The sequence below is a fragment of the Rhamphochromis longiceps genome, linkage group LG14 (assembly GCF_057381845.1).
Source record: "Rhamphochromis longiceps isolate RC_006_pf linkage group LG14, R_longiceps_female_GT1.1, whole genome shotgun sequence".
Classification (NCBI taxonomy): domain Eukaryota; kingdom Metazoa; phylum Chordata; class Actinopteri; order Cichliformes; family Cichlidae; genus Rhamphochromis; species Rhamphochromis longiceps.
In genome coordinates, this window is record NC_140570.1 from 41,619,334 (window position 1) to 41,638,053 (window position 18,720).

General features: G+C 51.8%; 1 protein-coding gene across 3 annotated transcripts; it reads right to left on the reverse strand.

Annotated features, from left to right (window-relative positions):
* On the reverse strand, window positions 1–16,394 carry lrch3 (leucine-rich repeats and calponin homology (CH) domain containing 3). 3 transcript variants are annotated; one of them, XM_085380376.1, is made up of 20 exons: window positions 16,077–16,384; window positions 13,864–14,008; window positions 13,270–13,396; window positions 13,080–13,185; window positions 11,785–11,921; window positions 11,600–11,709; window positions 11,389–11,482; window positions 10,934–11,039; window positions 10,445–10,587; window positions 10,168–10,223; window positions 10,043–10,088; window positions 9,540–9,653; window positions 9,407–9,451; window positions 7,974–8,027; window positions 4,997–5,027; window positions 4,799–4,912; window positions 4,622–4,713; window positions 4,411–4,548; window positions 4,265–4,342; window positions 1–1,509 (listed from the first exon to the last, which is right to left on the reverse strand). In XM_085380376.1, exons 1-20 carry the CDS (start codon window positions 16,306–16,308, stop codon window positions 1,348–1,350), a joined length of 2,130 nt encoding a protein of 709 aa, XP_085236502.1. In that variant the 5' UTR covers window positions 16,309–16,384; the 3' UTR covers window positions 1–1,347. The 3 variants fall into 3 exon arrangements, with proteins under 3 accessions (XP_085236502.1, XP_085236503.1, XP_085236504.1); XM_085380378.1 differs by lacking the exon at window positions 1–1,509 and adding an exon at window positions 2,023–3,818 and having other exon boundaries at window positions 16,077–16,394; XM_085380377.1 differs by lacking the exon at window positions 7,974–8,027.
* Between the last annotated feature and the right edge of the window lie 2,326 nt (window positions 16,395–18,720).

Below are 18,720 nucleotides of genomic sequence, written 5' to 3' on the forward strand. Positions count from 1 at the left end.
GTGTGTCTGCAGCTACTGGGAATTATGAGGTTTTTTTTCTATTCATTGATCTGTGTGATGTCACAGAGAAAAGCTCCACCCATCTGTTGTTCAAGTCTTCTGCTTGTGAGATACAGCCAATCAGAATAAAGCACGTTTAAAGGCGGAGGAGCTAAACCGGCTTGTGTGAGACAGCGGCTGAGCTGAGGCTCAAGATGATGGGGACTCAGGCTAAGCCGCTCTGTGAGAGCTAACGTTGGAATGAGCAGAACGATCCACCTAACAGAGTTTTATGGTTTTGAGTCGTCTGTGTTTAACACTGGCTCAATAATTATGCATATTAGTTTCTAAGCTCCGCCTACACAGGTACCCAAATGCATGTAGAACTAATGTCACACAGATGTTGAACTGCATGGATTCACCCGTTAGAAAACTTGACAAGTAGAATAAACCACCTCCCACTTTGCCTCTGGGTTATTTTTCTGACATCAGAGGATCATTTTACCTTCTTTACCTCAGACTCAGGGGGCAAAGGTCAAAGGTGGTAAGCTTCTATCTTTTCGCCTTGTCACACGTGGAGGATTTCCTTTGGACCGCTGCTCAAACACAAGCAGATGTGGTTTCACGGTGAGGGCACTCATTATTATCACTTGTAATAATCAGCAGATGGAGTAGATTAGCTCCGCCTACACCAGGTACAGCATTAAAATCTGGTCAGATTATTTGCTCCTTCCTATCTGGTCTGCTCTGCGGCTCTGTCATCTGTGATGAGTGTAATAGGTCCAGAGTGAAACCTCCACCTGTGAGAAGCTGATTTCTAACAAACCTTGCAGCAAGAGTAAAGATCAGTTCAGCTCGACTCGTCTCCATCACTGCCCATCAGCCACTCCCTCACCTGCAGAGCGACGGCACAGGTGGGATGGAAGCCCATTTCTGCCCACAAATGGAAACACACTTGCTGCAAACGTCTGAACGTTTTACTCTACTTTGTATTTTGGGGGCGCTGAGCCTTTATTAGTCAGCAGAGAGCGGGCAGGAAGTGGCCGTGGGGAATTGAACCTGCACCTATGAGGTGCCTGAAGGTCTCACCTGTGAAATATTTTTTTGTCATTCAGACACGACCTTAAATATTCGATTCATCTTTTACTTTAAAATTCATTTCAGCCGAGGTCATTGGGTAGCATCCCCCCCCGAAATGGGCTTCCATACATACAGCACTGACCAATAGGAGCTCAGAACCCGTCACTGTGGTATTATGTCGGTGCCAGCCCCCTGCTGCAGGAGCTTCGGACACTTTCTGATGACATCATGCAGGCTTTAAGAGACGCTTAGCTCTGATTGGCTGGTACAAATGGGGTGCAAATATGGCTAGATGGTGACAGACGGCCCCGGTGGGGTTGATGGCGTCGTGGGGGTCGCTGTGGTGCTGGAGTGTCGGGGCGGGGCCAGGTTGAGCAGGGCGCCGACGGTCACGGCTACCTGGGGTAGCCCTCGCTCCTCCAGGATGTGAAGAGGAAGGCACAACTGACTCTGCACAGACAAACACCACAGAAGAAGACACAGCGAGGGGCAGGGGGAACGGATGGAAAACGAAATCAACAGGTAAAATAACTGAAACCATGGCAACGCAAGGATGAAAACAAGGAACGGCAAAAATGATGGAGGAGGAGGAGGAAAGAAGGGGCGGGGCGTGCAGATGGAAGCAGACAGGTGAGAGAGCTTTGAACAGAAGGCTGTGGGCCAAAGACGGGGGCGGAGACAGAAGGAAGTAAGAGGCGGATAGGAAGTGTAGTGCCACAGCGGCAGGTGTCAGTTTTGAGCCGGCTGCCATCAAACACGTACAGATTTAAACTCCAACACATTTGCACGGTGACGCACCAATCAGCACACCTTCCACACAGCTAGGAAACATGGGAGTTTATCAGCACTGAGGTTAATCGATCACCTGACTAACAATAACCTCCGAGTTTAGCTCAGTGAGGCCTGAAAGCAGCGACTGCAGCACAAACTTGTCAGGAAGCTCGGATCAGGATCACGCACTCATGCTTACAGAGAGGGGAGCACCCCCTGCTGGTGGAGGAAGAATAAGGCACTGCCTTGTCGTCATCTTCACAACACGCGTGCTAGAAGCTCTGCTAAGGTGTCCTGGGCCACACCAGTGGACCGACTGCAGTGGCAGGAGCTGGTTTCCACTAGGACACCAGTCCAGTGTCGGTGGGTTGCAGGCGAGTATGAAGCATGAAATTAATGTGCTGACATCAGTTTACACCTTGACTGTGTTACCTGATGTCGGGTCTCTGTGAAGAGGATGAAGCGGCCATTGCTAGCATCGATGGAACAAACCAATCAGGAGGCAAAGACCTCCAGGTGTGTTTGAAAGACAGACAAGTGAGTCGAGCGGCTTTACTGAACTTTATTGATGGAGCTCTAAAAGGAACAGAGCAGAGGCACAGGTCTACAAAACACTCAGACATCCTCATCCTCACTCTTCATCGTAGAACAATCCCATCCTGTGACGCTTCGGCGTGCTCCGGCCGGTTGGAGCCACAGGAAACCCGCCCACGTTGAGGCCGAGTCCCCTCCCACTGCAGGATGCCTCTTTGTTCTGCTCGAGTTTCCACCGTCACAGACATAAGAGCGATGGCGAGGCCATCACAGGTCGGTGTCCTGACCCTGCACACCTGTGGGGGTTGCTGCTAGTCCTGCAGTGGGAGGAGTCTCCAGAGCCTCGGTACAGGTGACACTGAAGGTTCCTGCGCTTCGACCGGAGAGCCACTCGGGAGGTCAATGCAGGCATCAGACCACATGTGAAATGCTGATGTGGTGCTCAGAGGTCGTTTCCAGGGAGACGTGTTTCTGATGGGAGGGGCTGACACTTCAAACAGTAAAAAATGGAACGTAAGGCACGGGGCAGAACGCCAACAGGCAGGACGCGAGCGTGAGGGCGAGCTTTGGGGGATCGTCCAGGTCCGACTGAGGGGTCACATGGTCCTCTGGCTCAAACACTCAACTCTGCTGTGCCTCACGCCTTCTACCTGCCCACTGGGCGGAGCATCGGTCACTCAAAGGGTCACGGGGGGGGGGGGCTGGATGTTCATCGTCGTCAGCAGAAAATGTTTCTGTTAATCAGCAAGGAGGCTGCGACACGCACACCTGTACAGGTGAGAGAGGAACGGCTTATGGATGATTTCAAAGCATATGGGAGAGCATTTGATCCAGCTGCTGGAGTGAACTCGCTCGGATGTTCCTCTGAGCCCACAGCTGATTGGCCGATGACAGACGCTCTAACTCAGCGAGCATCGCCCCACGCTGATCTGAGTCTTCACCTTTGACCTGAACACGTCTACAGGGCCAGGATCAGAGCCTCAGGAGCAGCGTCAGGTCCCGCAGATGGGCGTGTCTACAGACTAGATGCCGCTGCACACGTCAGGAGACAGACGGACCAATCGCAGCCAGGCTCTTCTCCTCGGCCCAGTTTTTGTGCTAAACTAACGTAACCTGAAAGGTGGCAGTACTACGACAGATCCAGGGCAGGATTCCTGCGTCACTGTGGTGAACGGAGACTCTGAGGGGGACATTGCTGGGATAAATTCACGCCCGCTGCGTGCAACTTGGCGAGATCGCCCTCGGCTCGCTCGGCGTCAGACGTGCGGCGCCAGGTGCACATAAATGGCACACAGCACCGACATGACAGACAGGTAAAAGAGGGCGAAGCCGGCCAGCTGGACCTGAGGGGACAGGCTGACCAGGGGAGGAGCCATGGAGAGCAGCACCTCCACTGTGGCATAAACCCCGCCCCCTTTCCCCTCCAGGACGTCGCCCACTGAACAGAGATGGTCCTGAGTGCGTGCGTGTTGGGTGAGATGGACACGGTGGAGGAAGAACAGAGGAGAGACGCACGGAAGGAGGAAGGGAGCGATGAGAGGCGGGACGATGACAGAGAGGAAGAGAGGCGTTAGTAGAAGAAGAAACTTCAAACTTCACCATCAGTCGTCCAGCCCGATTGGTTGGTTCGTTATGATAAACCGCACGCGTATTTATGACTACCCAGCCCCGCCCCATCAGTCATGGCGGCGTGCTGCAGATCGCACTGAGATTTAATGACAGCGTCAGCAGCAGAGGCCGAACCCGTGTCTGAAATCTCCGAGCCGGGGTCAAAGGTCACTCTCAATAAAAACCCCAGCGGGCCCCGTTTCATTAAAGGCATCGGCTCGTCTGGCAGGAGGACTGATGGGGAACATTTGGATTTGCTGTTGTTCGTTCATCGCTCAGGTGTGCATGGTACCTGTGGGACTCCGATGCGGCGACACGCCTCCAGGAAGTTCTCCACGTTTCTGCGGCACTTGGCCATGGTGAGTTTGGGCTGCGGGCAGACGGGACAGTCAGCGGGGCACACCTGAACAGCAGCGCACATATTAACACTTTACTCACCACGGCAGGGGAGGGGACGTGGATGCTGGGGACGGACCGCGGCCTCACGTGATTGGCCAGGTGACAGAGAACCACGCCGTCCGTCAGGGCTGCTCCCAGGTCACTCGGCAGTGACACTTTGAGACGAGCCTCGATGTTCTTGGAGGGAGAGAGAGGGCTGATCAGTCACCTGTGAACAAGGTAACCCACCCAGGTGAGTCCAGGTACGCACCTTCCTGAGCTGCTCCACCACCTCGACGTCCTCTGCAGCAAGAGGAGGAGCGGCGGGAGCCTCCTCTTGGCTCGGAGGAGCAGAGGTGTCACCTGGAGGACAGAGAGGGAACAGCAGTCACACAGAGCACACCTGACAGGTGAGTGAGGCTGAGGACACACCCCCACAGGACCTCACCTTTCCTCTTCTCCTCCCTCTGCGCGAGCCGGAACAGGAAGCTCTCTGGCCGCACATTGGTAGTTCGACAGGAGGCCACGCCCCCCGAGCTGGGGTAAGACGGCGACTGATTGGCTGAAAGAAGAGAAAATCCAGGTGTGAGCGGGAGGCAGGCGAACACTGGGGAGGGGAGGAGCTTCGGTAAACTGTCGGTCTTACCTGTAGGAGAGAGAGCAGCTCGGTCCTCACCCTGTGGGACAACACAACACAGTCACACAGCTGGACACACCTGGAGGTCAGTGCGAGGCAGCGAGCTTCAGGTGTGCTGCTAGCTCCAGGCTGCTCAGGTGTGTCAACGCTAATGATGTCATTTCAGGTAAAATACTGATTAACATTCAGTGGAATCACTCAGGTACTCTTCACAGGTATTTCTGATCATGTGACTGAACAAAAACAGCTGCTCTGGGGGCGGGGCCGAGACCACTTCTTTCCTGAAACAGTGAAATGACGTCTGTAACTGGGACGTCCTGCAGTGGACACCGGGCCTCATTCACCGAACACGCGTCAGCAAAATCACACACGTGAAACATGAACAACACGACAGCGAATCGCAGTCATTTCTCACTTTAATGAGAAAGAACGCCAGAGGACGCTCGGCTTCCACGGCAGCGGTTAAAAACACCGGACTGAAACACAATGAGGCTATGTCCACACGTACACGGGTATTTTTGAAAATGAAGATTTTCCGTTTTCGTTTATACAAAAAAATCCCGTTCACACATAAAAGCCAAACACGAAGGAAAACGCTGCTAGGAACAGCAGCTATATCTCTAGCCGTGTAGAAATGTTGGCCAATCAGAAGTCGATAAGCCTGGGTGGGAAAGAGTAAACAAAGATGGGGCATAGAAGCAGAACTGAGTCGTCTGTGTGGAGGGACAGTAACTGTGTGTGTGTACGCATGTAAACACTGCAGAGTAACAGTAACAGTGTTGTAGAAATTCATTTCACCGAAACAACGTGGCGCACAGTGTGACGTCAAAAAAGGCGCACACCTTTGACACTGCGTTTTCTGCGTTTACCTCGTCCACACGTAAACGCAAAAACTGAGTTTTTGAAAATCTCCATTTTCAGTGACCGAAAACGCCGTTTACGTGTGGACGAAAGGCGCAAACGCATAGAAAAATCTGCGTTTTCAAAAATACCCGGGTACGTGTGGACGTAGCCTGAGACTCGTGGAAAAACGAAAAGAAAAAGACCTGAGCGCCGACGGAAAGAGAAGGAGGAAGTCAGCAGACAGGCAGCACCTGACAGAAGACTGGTCTACGATCGTCGCCATGTCCAACGCCGTTCGGCCCCGTTAACATCACCACGTTTGTTTTGGTTTTTTCGACTTTTTGCAAACTGAAACGGACCAAAGAGAAACGACGTGCAGCGAGACACCTCAAAGGACCGTCCCACGTTTACCTGTCCAAGGTTTGCGAATGAGGCCCAGTGACACCTGGTGTTGCTAATGAAATATTGTAACGACAAACCGCTGACTCCGCCTCCTAGAAACTGCCTCACTTTGAAGGTCAAGCATGCGGACACAGTGCAGCATGCACAGTGCAGTACCTGCAGCAGACAGGAGGTGGCGCTATCAGAAGTGTGAGAATAACAGCCGTCTACAGACAGTCCAGCCACAGACTGAGACACAGACAGACAGACAGACAGACAGGGGAGGGGCCAAATAAAAAGAAAGGAAGAGCAGTGATGTCAGTGAACGTTGCGTCCAGCAGGGACGGACGCGTGGAAGGCGTGTGTCACCTGTCTGTGTGAGCCAGGTCGCCTCTTTATCGTGTTTGTGTCAAAGTCGATCTCAAACACCAGGACACACTGACACACAGACAGACACGCAGACAGACAGGAAGGAAGGTGGCGAGGGCGGAGATAAAAAGAAAGGGGGAGGATCAAACTGAGGAGGAAGTGAAGATGAGGAAAAAAGAAAAGGGGAAGAAGAAGAAGAAGAAGTAGTTAATGCAGAGATTCAGGTGTTAATGACGTGCAGGTGCTTTCAGCTCATCGTCTGTTTCAGTGAATTTAAGCTCCGACAGCTCGGCAGGTTCAGGAAACGCGTCGCACAAACTTTACCACCTCAGTCTCTCCACAGGAAGTGCCGATGCTCACGGGACACACCCACAGCGTTAATCACCTCTAGGTCCAACGATTTCAGCTCCAGTGAGACGATCAGTGTTTGTTCTCCTGGCTGTGACAATAAAGTTTTTCTAAGGATTTGCGAGCGCCGCCGTCACCGTCGGTGATGTTTAGAGAACAATGAGGTCAGCTGACACGTGATGATGCTACAGAAGCAGAGCGGCCAGACTGTTAAACTAAAGTTCACAACGAGGGTCTCTGCTGGGCGGAGACAAACATCACCATGTGACAGGAAGTAGATGCTGAAAAGAGACCAAACTGAACCTGAGAGAGTAACCGCTGCTGCTCGGGTTACTCCTGAACCAGTTTAAACCAGTTTATGGACGCGCCGTGTGACCCTTTATAGACTAACATGTCATCACCACAGTCACAGTAGCCACTCAGAGCCCAGAGGAGTAGATAGGAAAGGGGTAAAGGGAGAGGATAAGGACAGGTGGTGCTGGGTGGGGCTTAGAGGAAAGGTGGACAGGTGTGTTCATGCTGATTCAGTCCTCAGAATCCCTCGGGTTTGTGTGCTTTTTCAAAATAAGAGCGCTCTGCTAACACAGGCTAACACGGCTCCAGTGCGATCGAGCGTGGGGTCAAAGTGATCCACAGAGAGAAACACGTCTGTCTGCGTAACGCTAAAATGAGAGCTCGTTTCTCACCTCGACCTTTAACCTTCATTCAAGTTTGTCACTGATCTGGAGCTCCTCCATGTCACGACATCAAAACTTTGACCATGCCGCCGGTTCACGTGGTTCATACAGCGGCGAGAAGCCAACCACGAGATGAAAACGAACCCGATAATCAACCACGTAAAACATATTTACACCCAGACGAGTTTCACGCGCTCGAGCCGAGACCACAACACTGAGCAGCTGATAAATATATTTACAAAATAACAGCACGATGAGGAAACGCAGTGCGGACGCAGTTTGTCCTCCAAACGCTTCTGCACACAAACCCGAGCGACCCTGCTCTGAAAATCAGTTAGTAGCTGTTGGGGGTGGGGCCATACTCTTACCATGAACAGGGCGGAGTCGTCTGTGTGGGTGGAGCGTCGGGAGGGGTAGACGTTCTGAGCGCACAAACAGACACCACAGACACACAAACACATTAACAAATACTAACATACAGGTGAGAGCGTGGCGAATGAGGGGTGTGGTTTAAACAGGGGCGGGGCTAGACTCACTGTGCGAGCTTCTAATAACCATCGCTATTAGAAGATCGTTACCTGCTGAGTCGTGCAGCTTTACGTTTTCTCTCAGATATTTGGAACAAAAACGATTTTCCACATTGCTCCCATGTCAGAGGTCAGAGGTCATGCGTGCTTGGCTCCACAGTTTGAAACACTCTCAGCTCTCAGCACCGGTCAGATGGGACAGATCAGCGAGTGAGGGAGCGGGAGTCGCCCTGGGTCACCATGGGCTGTGGAGGCGGGGTTAACTTACGAGACAGGCCTGACCCCGACAGGATGACCCTTGACCTCCATGTCTTCATTTATCTTTGTTAGACGTTTGAAAGTGAACGCACGTGCCGATAAAAACCGACCGACTAATCGCGCCCACACTCGCCGGCGTTTTTCTGTCAGCCTCACACAGCACCATGTTTACCTCTGAGCCAACCAATCATCAGCAAGTGAATCACACGCCTCCATCGTTACAGGAAGTGACACAGGAAGTGAAACGTTATGACTCTGATTCCATCAAACCAATCACGAATTATTATTATTACATCATTTAACAACACCTGTTCACAAAGAGGTACACACAGACTCACACACACAGACTCACACAGACAGACTCACACACAGACACACACACAAACTCACACACACACACACACACAGACTCACACACACACACACACACAAACTCACACACACACACACACACACACACACACACACACACACACACAGACTCACACACACACACACACACAGACTCACACACACACACACACAGACTCACACACACACACGCTCACACAGACTCACACAGACTCACACACACACACACACAGACTCTCACACACACACACACACACACACACACACACACACACACACAGACTCACACACACAGACTCACACACACACACACACAGACTCACACACACACACGCTCACACAGACTCACACAGACTCACACACACACACACACAGACTCTCACACACACACACACACACACACACACACACAGACTCACACACACACACACACACACGCTCACACAGACTCACACACACACACACACACACGCTCACACAGACTCACACACACACACACACAGACTCTCACACACACACACACACACACACACTCACACACAGACTCACACACACAGACTCACACACACACAGACTCACACACACACAGACACACAGACTCACACACACACAGACTCACACACACAGACTCACACAGACTCACACGCTCACACACACAGACTCACCTCTGTGTCAGGACTGGCCTTCGTGGGACTCGGAGCTGCTTTATGCTGAAAAGCATCAACAGAGTTTCGATCAATAACAGCTGATCAGCGATCAATAACGTGCCGTCACCAGTTAAACTGGTACCGTTCGTACCTTGGCGTGTCCGCTCACGTTGTCCCTCTGCAGCGAGCGGTTCTTCTGCCGCTCCTCGTCGTACCTCATGGCGGCAAGCTGCGCCTCCCTCCTCATCCTCTCCACGCCGCCTCTCTGAGGACACAGACCGTCAGTGCTGCTGCAGCTGTGCTCAGCTTCTACCTCACAGGTAAATGGTAAATGGCCTGCATTTGTATAGCGCTTTTCTAGTCCATAGGACCCCAAAGCGCTTTACACTACATTCAGTCATTCACCCATTCACACACACATTCACACACTGGCGATAGCAAGCTACATTGTAGCCACAGCTGCCCTGGGGCGCACTGACAGAGGCGAGGCTGCCGGACACTGGCGCCACCAGTAGGCAAACACGGGGTTAGTATCTTGCCCAAGGATATTTGGCATGCAGCCAGGATGCAGCCTGGGATCGAACCACCGACCTTCTGATTAGTGGCTGACCTGCTCTGCCACCTGAGCTACAGCCACCCCATGGACTGCCTTACCTGTCCGTGTGAGCCAGATGCGGCCGCGGCGCTATCGACTCCACCCCTGAGGGACAGGAGTTGACACAGTAAGCCAGACAGGAAGTGAAAAGAGCAGGTGTGATAAAGGTGAACGAGGACCGTACCTGCCGTGTCTCCTCGGGTCTTCCATCCTCGAAGAGCCGCTTTTCACAGGAGAACCCTGAGCACAGAGACAGGAAGTCACACAGGCTTTTCACAATAAAGCTCAGGTTTTACACCACAATTATCAGTTTATACCTCAAACCACCGACAGACTCGACCTTTGACCTTTCAGAAGTCTGTGTAAAAAGGCTTACTGTAAAGACTGTAGTTAAAAGACGACAAGCAATTGTGGGGTGCATGTGAGTCGCAGGTGTGACTTCCTGTGGGCGGAGCTCTCACCTCTCTGGTGATGCGTCTCTCGATGTAAGCCATGAACTGAGAGCTCAGGCTGGTCCTGTCTCCTCCCCCACGACTCCTCCCCTCCTCCTCCTCCTCCTCACCCGCACAGCTGTCGATGAAGTCGATCTGCTCCAACTCCCCATCTGACACACACACAGAGGAGGAGACGATCCAGACGAGAAGCACCAATCAGCTCCATCACTCACCACATTCACTCTGAGTACTCTGGATTCCGACTGGCTGGCAGCTGTGGAGCGTAACTTCGAACCAGCTGATGGAGACGTCTGTGCAGGTGAGAGCTTCTACCAGTTTCACCTGTCCTAACCATGAGCCACGTCACACTGATCTGAATTGATGATGCTGAAGCAGCCGGAGCCAACCTTCCACTAACACGCTCGGCTTCATCTTCCTCAGCAGTGTGCCAGGCTCAGGTGCGTTTGTTTTACCGCCTCAACCTCTAAACTGATGTGAGATCAGAGAAACGCTCACATGTGCCATTAGGCAGTGCCGCTCCTCCCGCCGCGCCTCCTCGCTGCCTCTGGTCTCGGCTGATGTCAGCCACTCGCTGCGGCAGCTCCGACAGCTCCTCTGAGGCCTGCACAGAGGAGACAGCGCGGTTTCTGCAAACGGAGCTCGAGCAGGAGCGAAATCAGCGGCTCAACACCAGCAGGCTGCGATGGGTGGGCTTATTATTCTGTGGGTCGGCACAGCTCTGATCGTTTAGCAATGCCTGACGGGCTCGCCCTGGTGTGAGCCACGCTAACCACACATTTATCTGCTACAGCACAGTTCATGTAAAAATCCTCCACTGTTAAAGGGTCAGGGGTCAACAGGGGTCAAGATGGAGGAAACGTGTCGTCGACTCATTAAACTAAAAGAAAACAGAACATCGAGGCTGCCGTGACGAAACACTGTCTGTGTTTGTGTGCGTGTGTGTGTGTGACCTCGTTGCTCAGCCATCTCTTGTCTCCGCTGTCGACGCTGTTGAAGCCGGAGTCGAGCGCTCCGTAGGGACGCCCGGGGTAAAGCTCATCCACACTGATGGGGCAAAGTGAGAGAGTCAAAGGCTTTTATTGTGAAAGAGCAGCAGCTTTTGTGTGTGTGTGTGTGTGTGTGTGTGTGTGTGTGTGTGTGTGCGCGCGCGCGCGCGCAGACCAGGAGCTGAAGGTCAGAGGTCGTCTGTCGTACTCGGGCAGGTCCGGCGTCGTCTTGCTGGCCTCCAGATTCAGGTACTTAAATATGTGAACTTTCCCTTTAATGCAGATCTGCAGACAGGAAGCAGACGTTAGCTCTGAACCGACACCTGCACAGGGACGCCTGCGAGGTCACTTCCTGCGTACCTGAGCGGGCGGGGTCTGCAGCGGGTTGTTGTCGAGGACGATGGTCTGCAGCTGCGTGAGGCGGCGATAACAGACGGGGATGGAGGTCACTTTGTTACAGGAGAAGTCGAGACGCACCAGAGGCAGCTCGGCCAGCTCTGCAGGGACGACCAATCAGATTACTCCACGAGCCATCACGCTTCACTTCCCAGGTTTGACAACACAATGACTCAATTCTCTTCTTCTTATGGTTCCATCCGTTCTTTTGAGGGGTGGAGCCTATCCCAGCTACCACAGGGCGAAAGGCGGGGCACACCTAAATACTACTAATTATTACTAATGGCCACTAGTGGACAATTGGCAGTACTGCACGTGTTTTTTACTGTCTCATCATCCTGGAGGAAAATTAAAGAAACCAAGACGACCTATGACTGCTGTGGATCTACATTGCGCCCAGGCACGTTCAGATCCCTGAACGTGGCGTGGAGTATCGCCTCGCATTGCTGCCGGGACTGACCGCTATGTCTGGTTTTGATCTGGGTGGATAAGTGAGTTTAAACGAGCTGTGCTGACCGCCGGGGTCGCGGTGGAGCGTCAGCGATTGGTGTGATTTGCCATTCGGTTAAACTCAAAGACGTGCAAACGACTATACTGTTTTTACCTGCTGGGTGGGCGTGTCCCCGTAGCTCTGACGTCAGGTGAAAACTGTGGATCGCCTGTTCTAGGATTTTACTACTCAGCTGTAAAAAAACGAAATCTGACTCGCCGTCAGAACTCGCTCAGGAGTTCACAGACGAGTCGAGACAAGCAGAGAAATGTGGCGGCGACTGAGCTGTGAGAGAGAGAGCAGCTCTTTGGAAAGATAGCAGGAAATGCCGCGGCCGCTTTGAAACCTGAACACAACAGCGGGCGCTTCGTGCCACTGCTGTTCGGCCTGTGTGGTGATTTTAATCACGTTGCTTTGACGGGTGGAGATTCACGACACTGATGTTTGGGTCAGAGGTTAAAAACTGCAGCTCACCCGTCTGCATGTGCACTGGGGGAGGAGGAGCTCCACGCTCACACAGGAGCACCAGACCCATCAGTGGGTTAGTCTGGTCTGAGCCATGCCCTCTGCCGTGGGCTGACTGACAGCTCAGTGGGAGGAGCTTAGATTGGCAGCGCGATCCAGGTGTTTTATTCCAATTTAACCTGCAGTCATTTATCAGGGCCTGAGTCAGCTGATCGGCTGATACAGAAACAACTGATAACAGACAGTGCAGACTCCAGGCTGTGAACACAGCGGTCACCATCGTTTCACGTGTTTGTGTGTGTACCTGGTGGCAGTCGGACCAGGTGGTTTCTCCTGATGTTCAGGTCTCTTAGAGCCTCCAGCTGGCCCACCTGAGCAGGCAGAGTCTGGATCTCGTTGCAGCTCACATCCTGTGGGCGATCAAAGATAACGATAATCAATAAGCGCTGCGATCGGTCAGCGAGGATGCCGACGTGCGGCGTGAGAGGACCGACCAGCTCGGTGAGGTGCCTCAGCTGTCCCAGCTCCTCCGGCAGGGAAACCAGCTTGTTGTTGCAGGCGATCAAAACCTTCAGAGGGAGGCCGCAGACGACGGCGGGCAGCACCGACAGCTGGTTCCGACTGAGGGGAGGGGCATTAAGAGAGGGGCGGGGTCACAGACACAGGCATCCAGCTGTCATCGGTAAACATGTGACAAGTGTGCATGTGACAGAGAACAGAGGAAGAGGAGGACTACGAGACAAAACAGAATGAGACAAAGAAAAGAAAGACGATGAAGAGCAGAGAGGAAGAAGAAGAGGAAGACAAAAAGCAGAAGAAGATGAGGAGACGCTTCCAGATTCCTTCTGGTCCTGCTGATGACACCAAAAGTGGGCTTCATGGTTTCCGACCAATAAAATCAGCAGCATTCAAGCCGTCGGTTCAGTGAGCAGCACCCACAGGTCACCCACAGAAAAGCACGCCACAAGGTGAGGACATGCCAGAGGACTTCCTGTTTGGTGCCGTCTGACAGAGCGTGGAGCTCGTGATAAATGAAACAGACCTGAGGCACACAACTGCACAGGTGTGTGTGTCTTTGTGTGTGTTACCTGAGGTTCAGGTAGGTAAGCGCCTGCAGGTTGAGCAGGCCGTCAGGCAGCGACCGCAGACAGTTCTGGTACAGGTTCAGACTCTCCAGAGACACGAAGAGACAAACCTCAAGAGGAAGCTCCGACAGCCGGTTACGAGACAGATCTGCACACACACACGGTACAGGTTAACCCGAGATCACACACACGGTACAGGTTAACCCGAGATCACACACACGCACACGGTACAGGTTAACCCGAGATCACACACACACACACGGTACAGGTTAACCCGAGATCACACACACACACACACGGTACAGGTTAACCCGAGATCACACACACGGTACAGGTTAACCCGAGATCACACACACGCACACGGTACAGGTTAACCCGAGATCACACACACGCACACGGTACAGGTTAACCCGAGATCACGCACACGCACACGGTACAGGTTAACCCGAGATCACACACACACACACGGTACAGGTTAACCCGAGATCACACACACACACACACGGTACAGGTTAACCCGAGATCACGCACACGCACACGGTACAGGTTAACCCGAGATCACACACACGGTACAGGTTAACCCGAGATCACACACACACACACACGGTACAGGTTAACCCGAGATCACACACACGCACACGGTACAGGTTAACCCGAGATCACACACACGGTACAGGTTAACCCGAGATCACGCACACGGTACAGGTTAACCCGAGATCACACACACACACACACGGTACAGGTTAACCCGAGATCACGCACACGCACACGGTACAGGTTAACCCGAGATCACACACACGCACACGGTACAGGTTAACCCGAGATCACACACACGGTACAGGTTAACCCGAGATCACACACACGCACACGGTACAGGTTAACCCGAGATCACACACACACGTGTTCCTGAAGCTGCTGGTGACCCGCGCACACACAGAGCTCACACATGAACATAACCCGCCTCCGAGGACTGCAGAGCGCCGAGGGGACGCTTGGCCCCTGCTCACTCTGCACACACAGAAATGTGAGATACTCTGAGATGGGCGATGTTGTGACTCTAAAGCAGAGATACAGAGCGAGCTGAGGAGTGAAGCAGCTGTGAAGCCTCAGCTCAGAGAGAGGAGGAGCCTGGACAGGTATGGACAGGTACTGCTCACAGACCCGCCTATGAAGCATTTGTTGTGCTGATACAATCCTGCAAGGCTCAGGATCCGCGGAGCAGTCTTCCCCCCTCATCCAACATCAGCCTGGTCAAGCATCGCACCTGGGCGGCACTCACTCAATTCATGGCACACACGCGAAACACTCGTGTTTGTTTGTTTCCGGTCTCGTGCTTCCCGAGTATGTCCAGGGAGATGACGAAACCCAATCAAACACGTTAAACTGTGACGTCATTGCAGGCTACGTACAGCGAATATCGGTTTGGGTGCAATTTAGTGTGAATGAAAGGAGCACGCGCAGCATCAGCATGGCGGGCTTCGATCAGCTGATCGATAATCAATGCTGTTTGTTCTGTACGTTTGTTTTGCTCGGCACGCCGGCCCGGGCAGGCGGAGCCGCCTCTGTGTCCTCCTGGCTCGTTATCTAATCGAGTCGAACAAAATAAAGCCAGCCAGGTGTGTGGTCACCTTTGGGCCCAGTCTCTGACTTCAGCCCCCCCCCCCCCGCGGGTGGTCAGCCTCCCCTCGCCCCGGTGACCCCGCACGCCTCCTCCGCAGTGTTTACAGGCTGTCGGGGGCAGAGCTAACATGCTAACAAACAAGCTGGCAGGTGAAGCGGCACGAGCCGTCACCTCTGAGATCAGGTGACAACCTCTCAGCCTCCCCGCAGTGAGAGCCGTTAACCGCAGCTTTAAACGCGGCGGCAGCACCCAGGTAACCGCGCTAACCTTGCTAACATGCTAAGAGCAGCTTACCGGGCTCAGACCCGAACCGTCCGGTACAAAAACGCCTCTGCCGGCGGGCTCGGTCCCCGGATTCACTGTGACTGCCTGTCTGCGCCGGTACTCTCCGCTCGGAGAGCCCGGTAAAGGCAGCGGAACCCCGACACGGTGCCGATTTCTGAGTTCGATGTTTGTCACAACACCGGCCTGACGGTGTCCCAGCCTACCCGCAGCCTCAAACCCGACTTCCCCAAAGCACTCCGGACTAAGCCACCGCCCACGGCCCGCTATACACGGCCCGCCGCCGGGCCGGGTCCCGGTGCGGTTCACTCACCGGCCCTGGTGGTGTCGGTCAGGTCGTGGTTGGCGGCGCACCGGGGGAACTCCTTCAGCTTCCTGCCGCTCAGGTTCAAGCTCCCGGTGGCCGCGGCTTCGTCCAGCGCTCGGTCCAGAGAACGGTTCCAGGGCGCCGGGCCCAGTCCGTTACTATTCCCGGTGCCGCCGCCCCCGATGGTGAAGCTGAGTCCGGCGCTGTCCGCAGAGCCCAACAACACCGAGGCCGCCATTACACGCTCCGGCTGTTAGCTCGGTGCTAACGGCTAACTCCCACCCTAAAGTCCAGGCCGGAGCATGCGCATTGCGGCGCTGGACAACAAGACGAAGCGAGCAATGCTGTAGTATTACTGCAGTACTACTACTTTATTACTGCTATAGTGCAGCTGCAATACTACTGTAGTATTATTAGTACTGCTGTAATATTGGCATCACTATACCACTATAATTTAGTACTATTGTAATACTACTAGTCAAACTGCAATACTACAGTACTATTAGATAAGATATATAACTCTTTGTTGTCATTGCACAGTTATAGAGTACAATAGTTCAATGAAGTTGGAAAACTGTCCTACGTCGGCACTACATGTAACACGACACGATACAACACAGTATATTAACTTAGTAATAAAAATGAATAACTGTATGTGTATTTCACACTGTTATTATTGCACATTAGTCATTATTGCACCTTGTTATAAATATAAATATTATTATTGTTATTGTTTTTACCCCCCCCCCCCCCCCAAAAAAAAAAAAAAAAAGTCCAGGGAGGTATCCAGTCAGGTCAGCTGTTAGCATTGATCAGGGCTGTTGCCCTGTTGTAACAGCTGTCCTTGAGTCTATTTGTTCGGGACCTCAGCAGCCTGAACCTCCTGCCAGACGGCAGCAGCTTAAACACCCGGTGTCCTGGGTGTGTGCAGTCCCGGAGGATGCTGCGTGCCCTCCTGAGACAGCGAGTGCTGTACAGGTCCTTCAGGGAGGGAAGAGGATGTCCAATGATTTTTGGGCCATATTGATGACCCTCTGGAGTGCCTTTCTGTGTGGTGTGGTGCAGCTGGAGAACCACACACAGGTGCAGTACGTCAGCACACTTTCAATGCACCAGCGGTAGAAGACGGTCAGCAGCTCCTTCAGGTCCATTTTTCTGAGGATTCTCAGAAAGTGGAGGCGCTGTTGGGCCTTCTTTAAACCCGCTGTGGTGTTTGAGCTCCATATACTAGTAGTGTAACACTACAATTGAGTGAGGAGACTCATTACTGGAATATTTCTAACATTTTGAGTTATTTTCCAGTGTTAGAAAATCAGCACTGCTCAGTGTTAGCCATTGTTGATCTTCAAAACTGACTAGGTTACTTTTAAACATATAACATAGTGTTGTATTTAACACTCAGAGGAGTGGACCCATATAGACACTCTCTAGTGTTAATTTAACACTGGAGATTTTGCTGTGTAGAGATGGGCAGTAACGTGTTACTGTAATCTGATTACTTTTTCAAGTAATGAGTAAAGTAAGGGATTACTATTGCAAAAACGGTAATTAGATTACTGTTACTTTCCCGTAGGAACGCTGTGTTACTAAAACCATGATTTTTTTGTGAGAATGTCTCATGACAGTGACATAAGCGAGTACAACGTTCGTGACAACAGCTGTGTGCAGATCAACAGTGGATCACATATCGAGTGCGGAGAGAGTATGAGCGTGCAGCGTTTAAAGCGTGGAAGTACTGACCTTACTTTGAGTTTGATTCCATAAAAAGTGACAAAAACATTAGTGCCCGCTGTGCGTGGGAAGAAAACAAGCACCGAGTAGCTGCCAAGGAAATTCACAGACAACCTTGTGGATTCTTCCACTGACCGCGGCACACCTGCACCAGGGTAAACCTCCGCCTGCCCCACTCCTGCTTTACAGGTGAAAATAGAGCAACAGGACCGCTGAGTCTTTGACTTTATTTATTTTCTGCTGTGTTTTACTTGCATCTATTTGAAAGACTGAGTGTAAACACAAAAATATTTTATTTTATGTGCTGGAATGTGCAGAAAATAGGTTTAAATGTTAAACTAATTTCTTCCAGTCAGAGAATGTTGCAGATAATTAAATTTTTGCTTGATGCATAAAGTTAAAAGATTAAAACTAATAAAACAAGTTTTAAAAAGAGACTTTTCCATTTGATTACATTTTGTATGATGGATTATGCAGAAAAAGTAGAATTGGGCTGAAAGATCCATCGCTTTATCACCTCTTCAGGTTGTAAATCGTGTTTTTAAAAAGTAACTAAGTAATTAATTACTTTGAAAATAAGTCATCAGTAAAGAAACGGGATTACTTTTTTGGGGAAGCAATTAGTAATTAGTTACTGATTACTTTTTTCAAGTAACTTGACCAACACTGCTCACTACCACTGTAATACTTAATACTACTGTTACATTACTGTAGTACTACCACAGAGACACTGGAACAGAGAGCCTGGCGAGCAGTCACGATGCTGCTGAAATACTCCAATACTCTTTTAAGATTACTGCCCATCGTACTGTGTTCTGATTTTTTGCAGGCGATCACTGACAGGTATTTGTATATGTGTACAGCAATACTACAGTTGTTATTATAATATTACTTTTGTAATGCTCTTACTGCTTCTAAT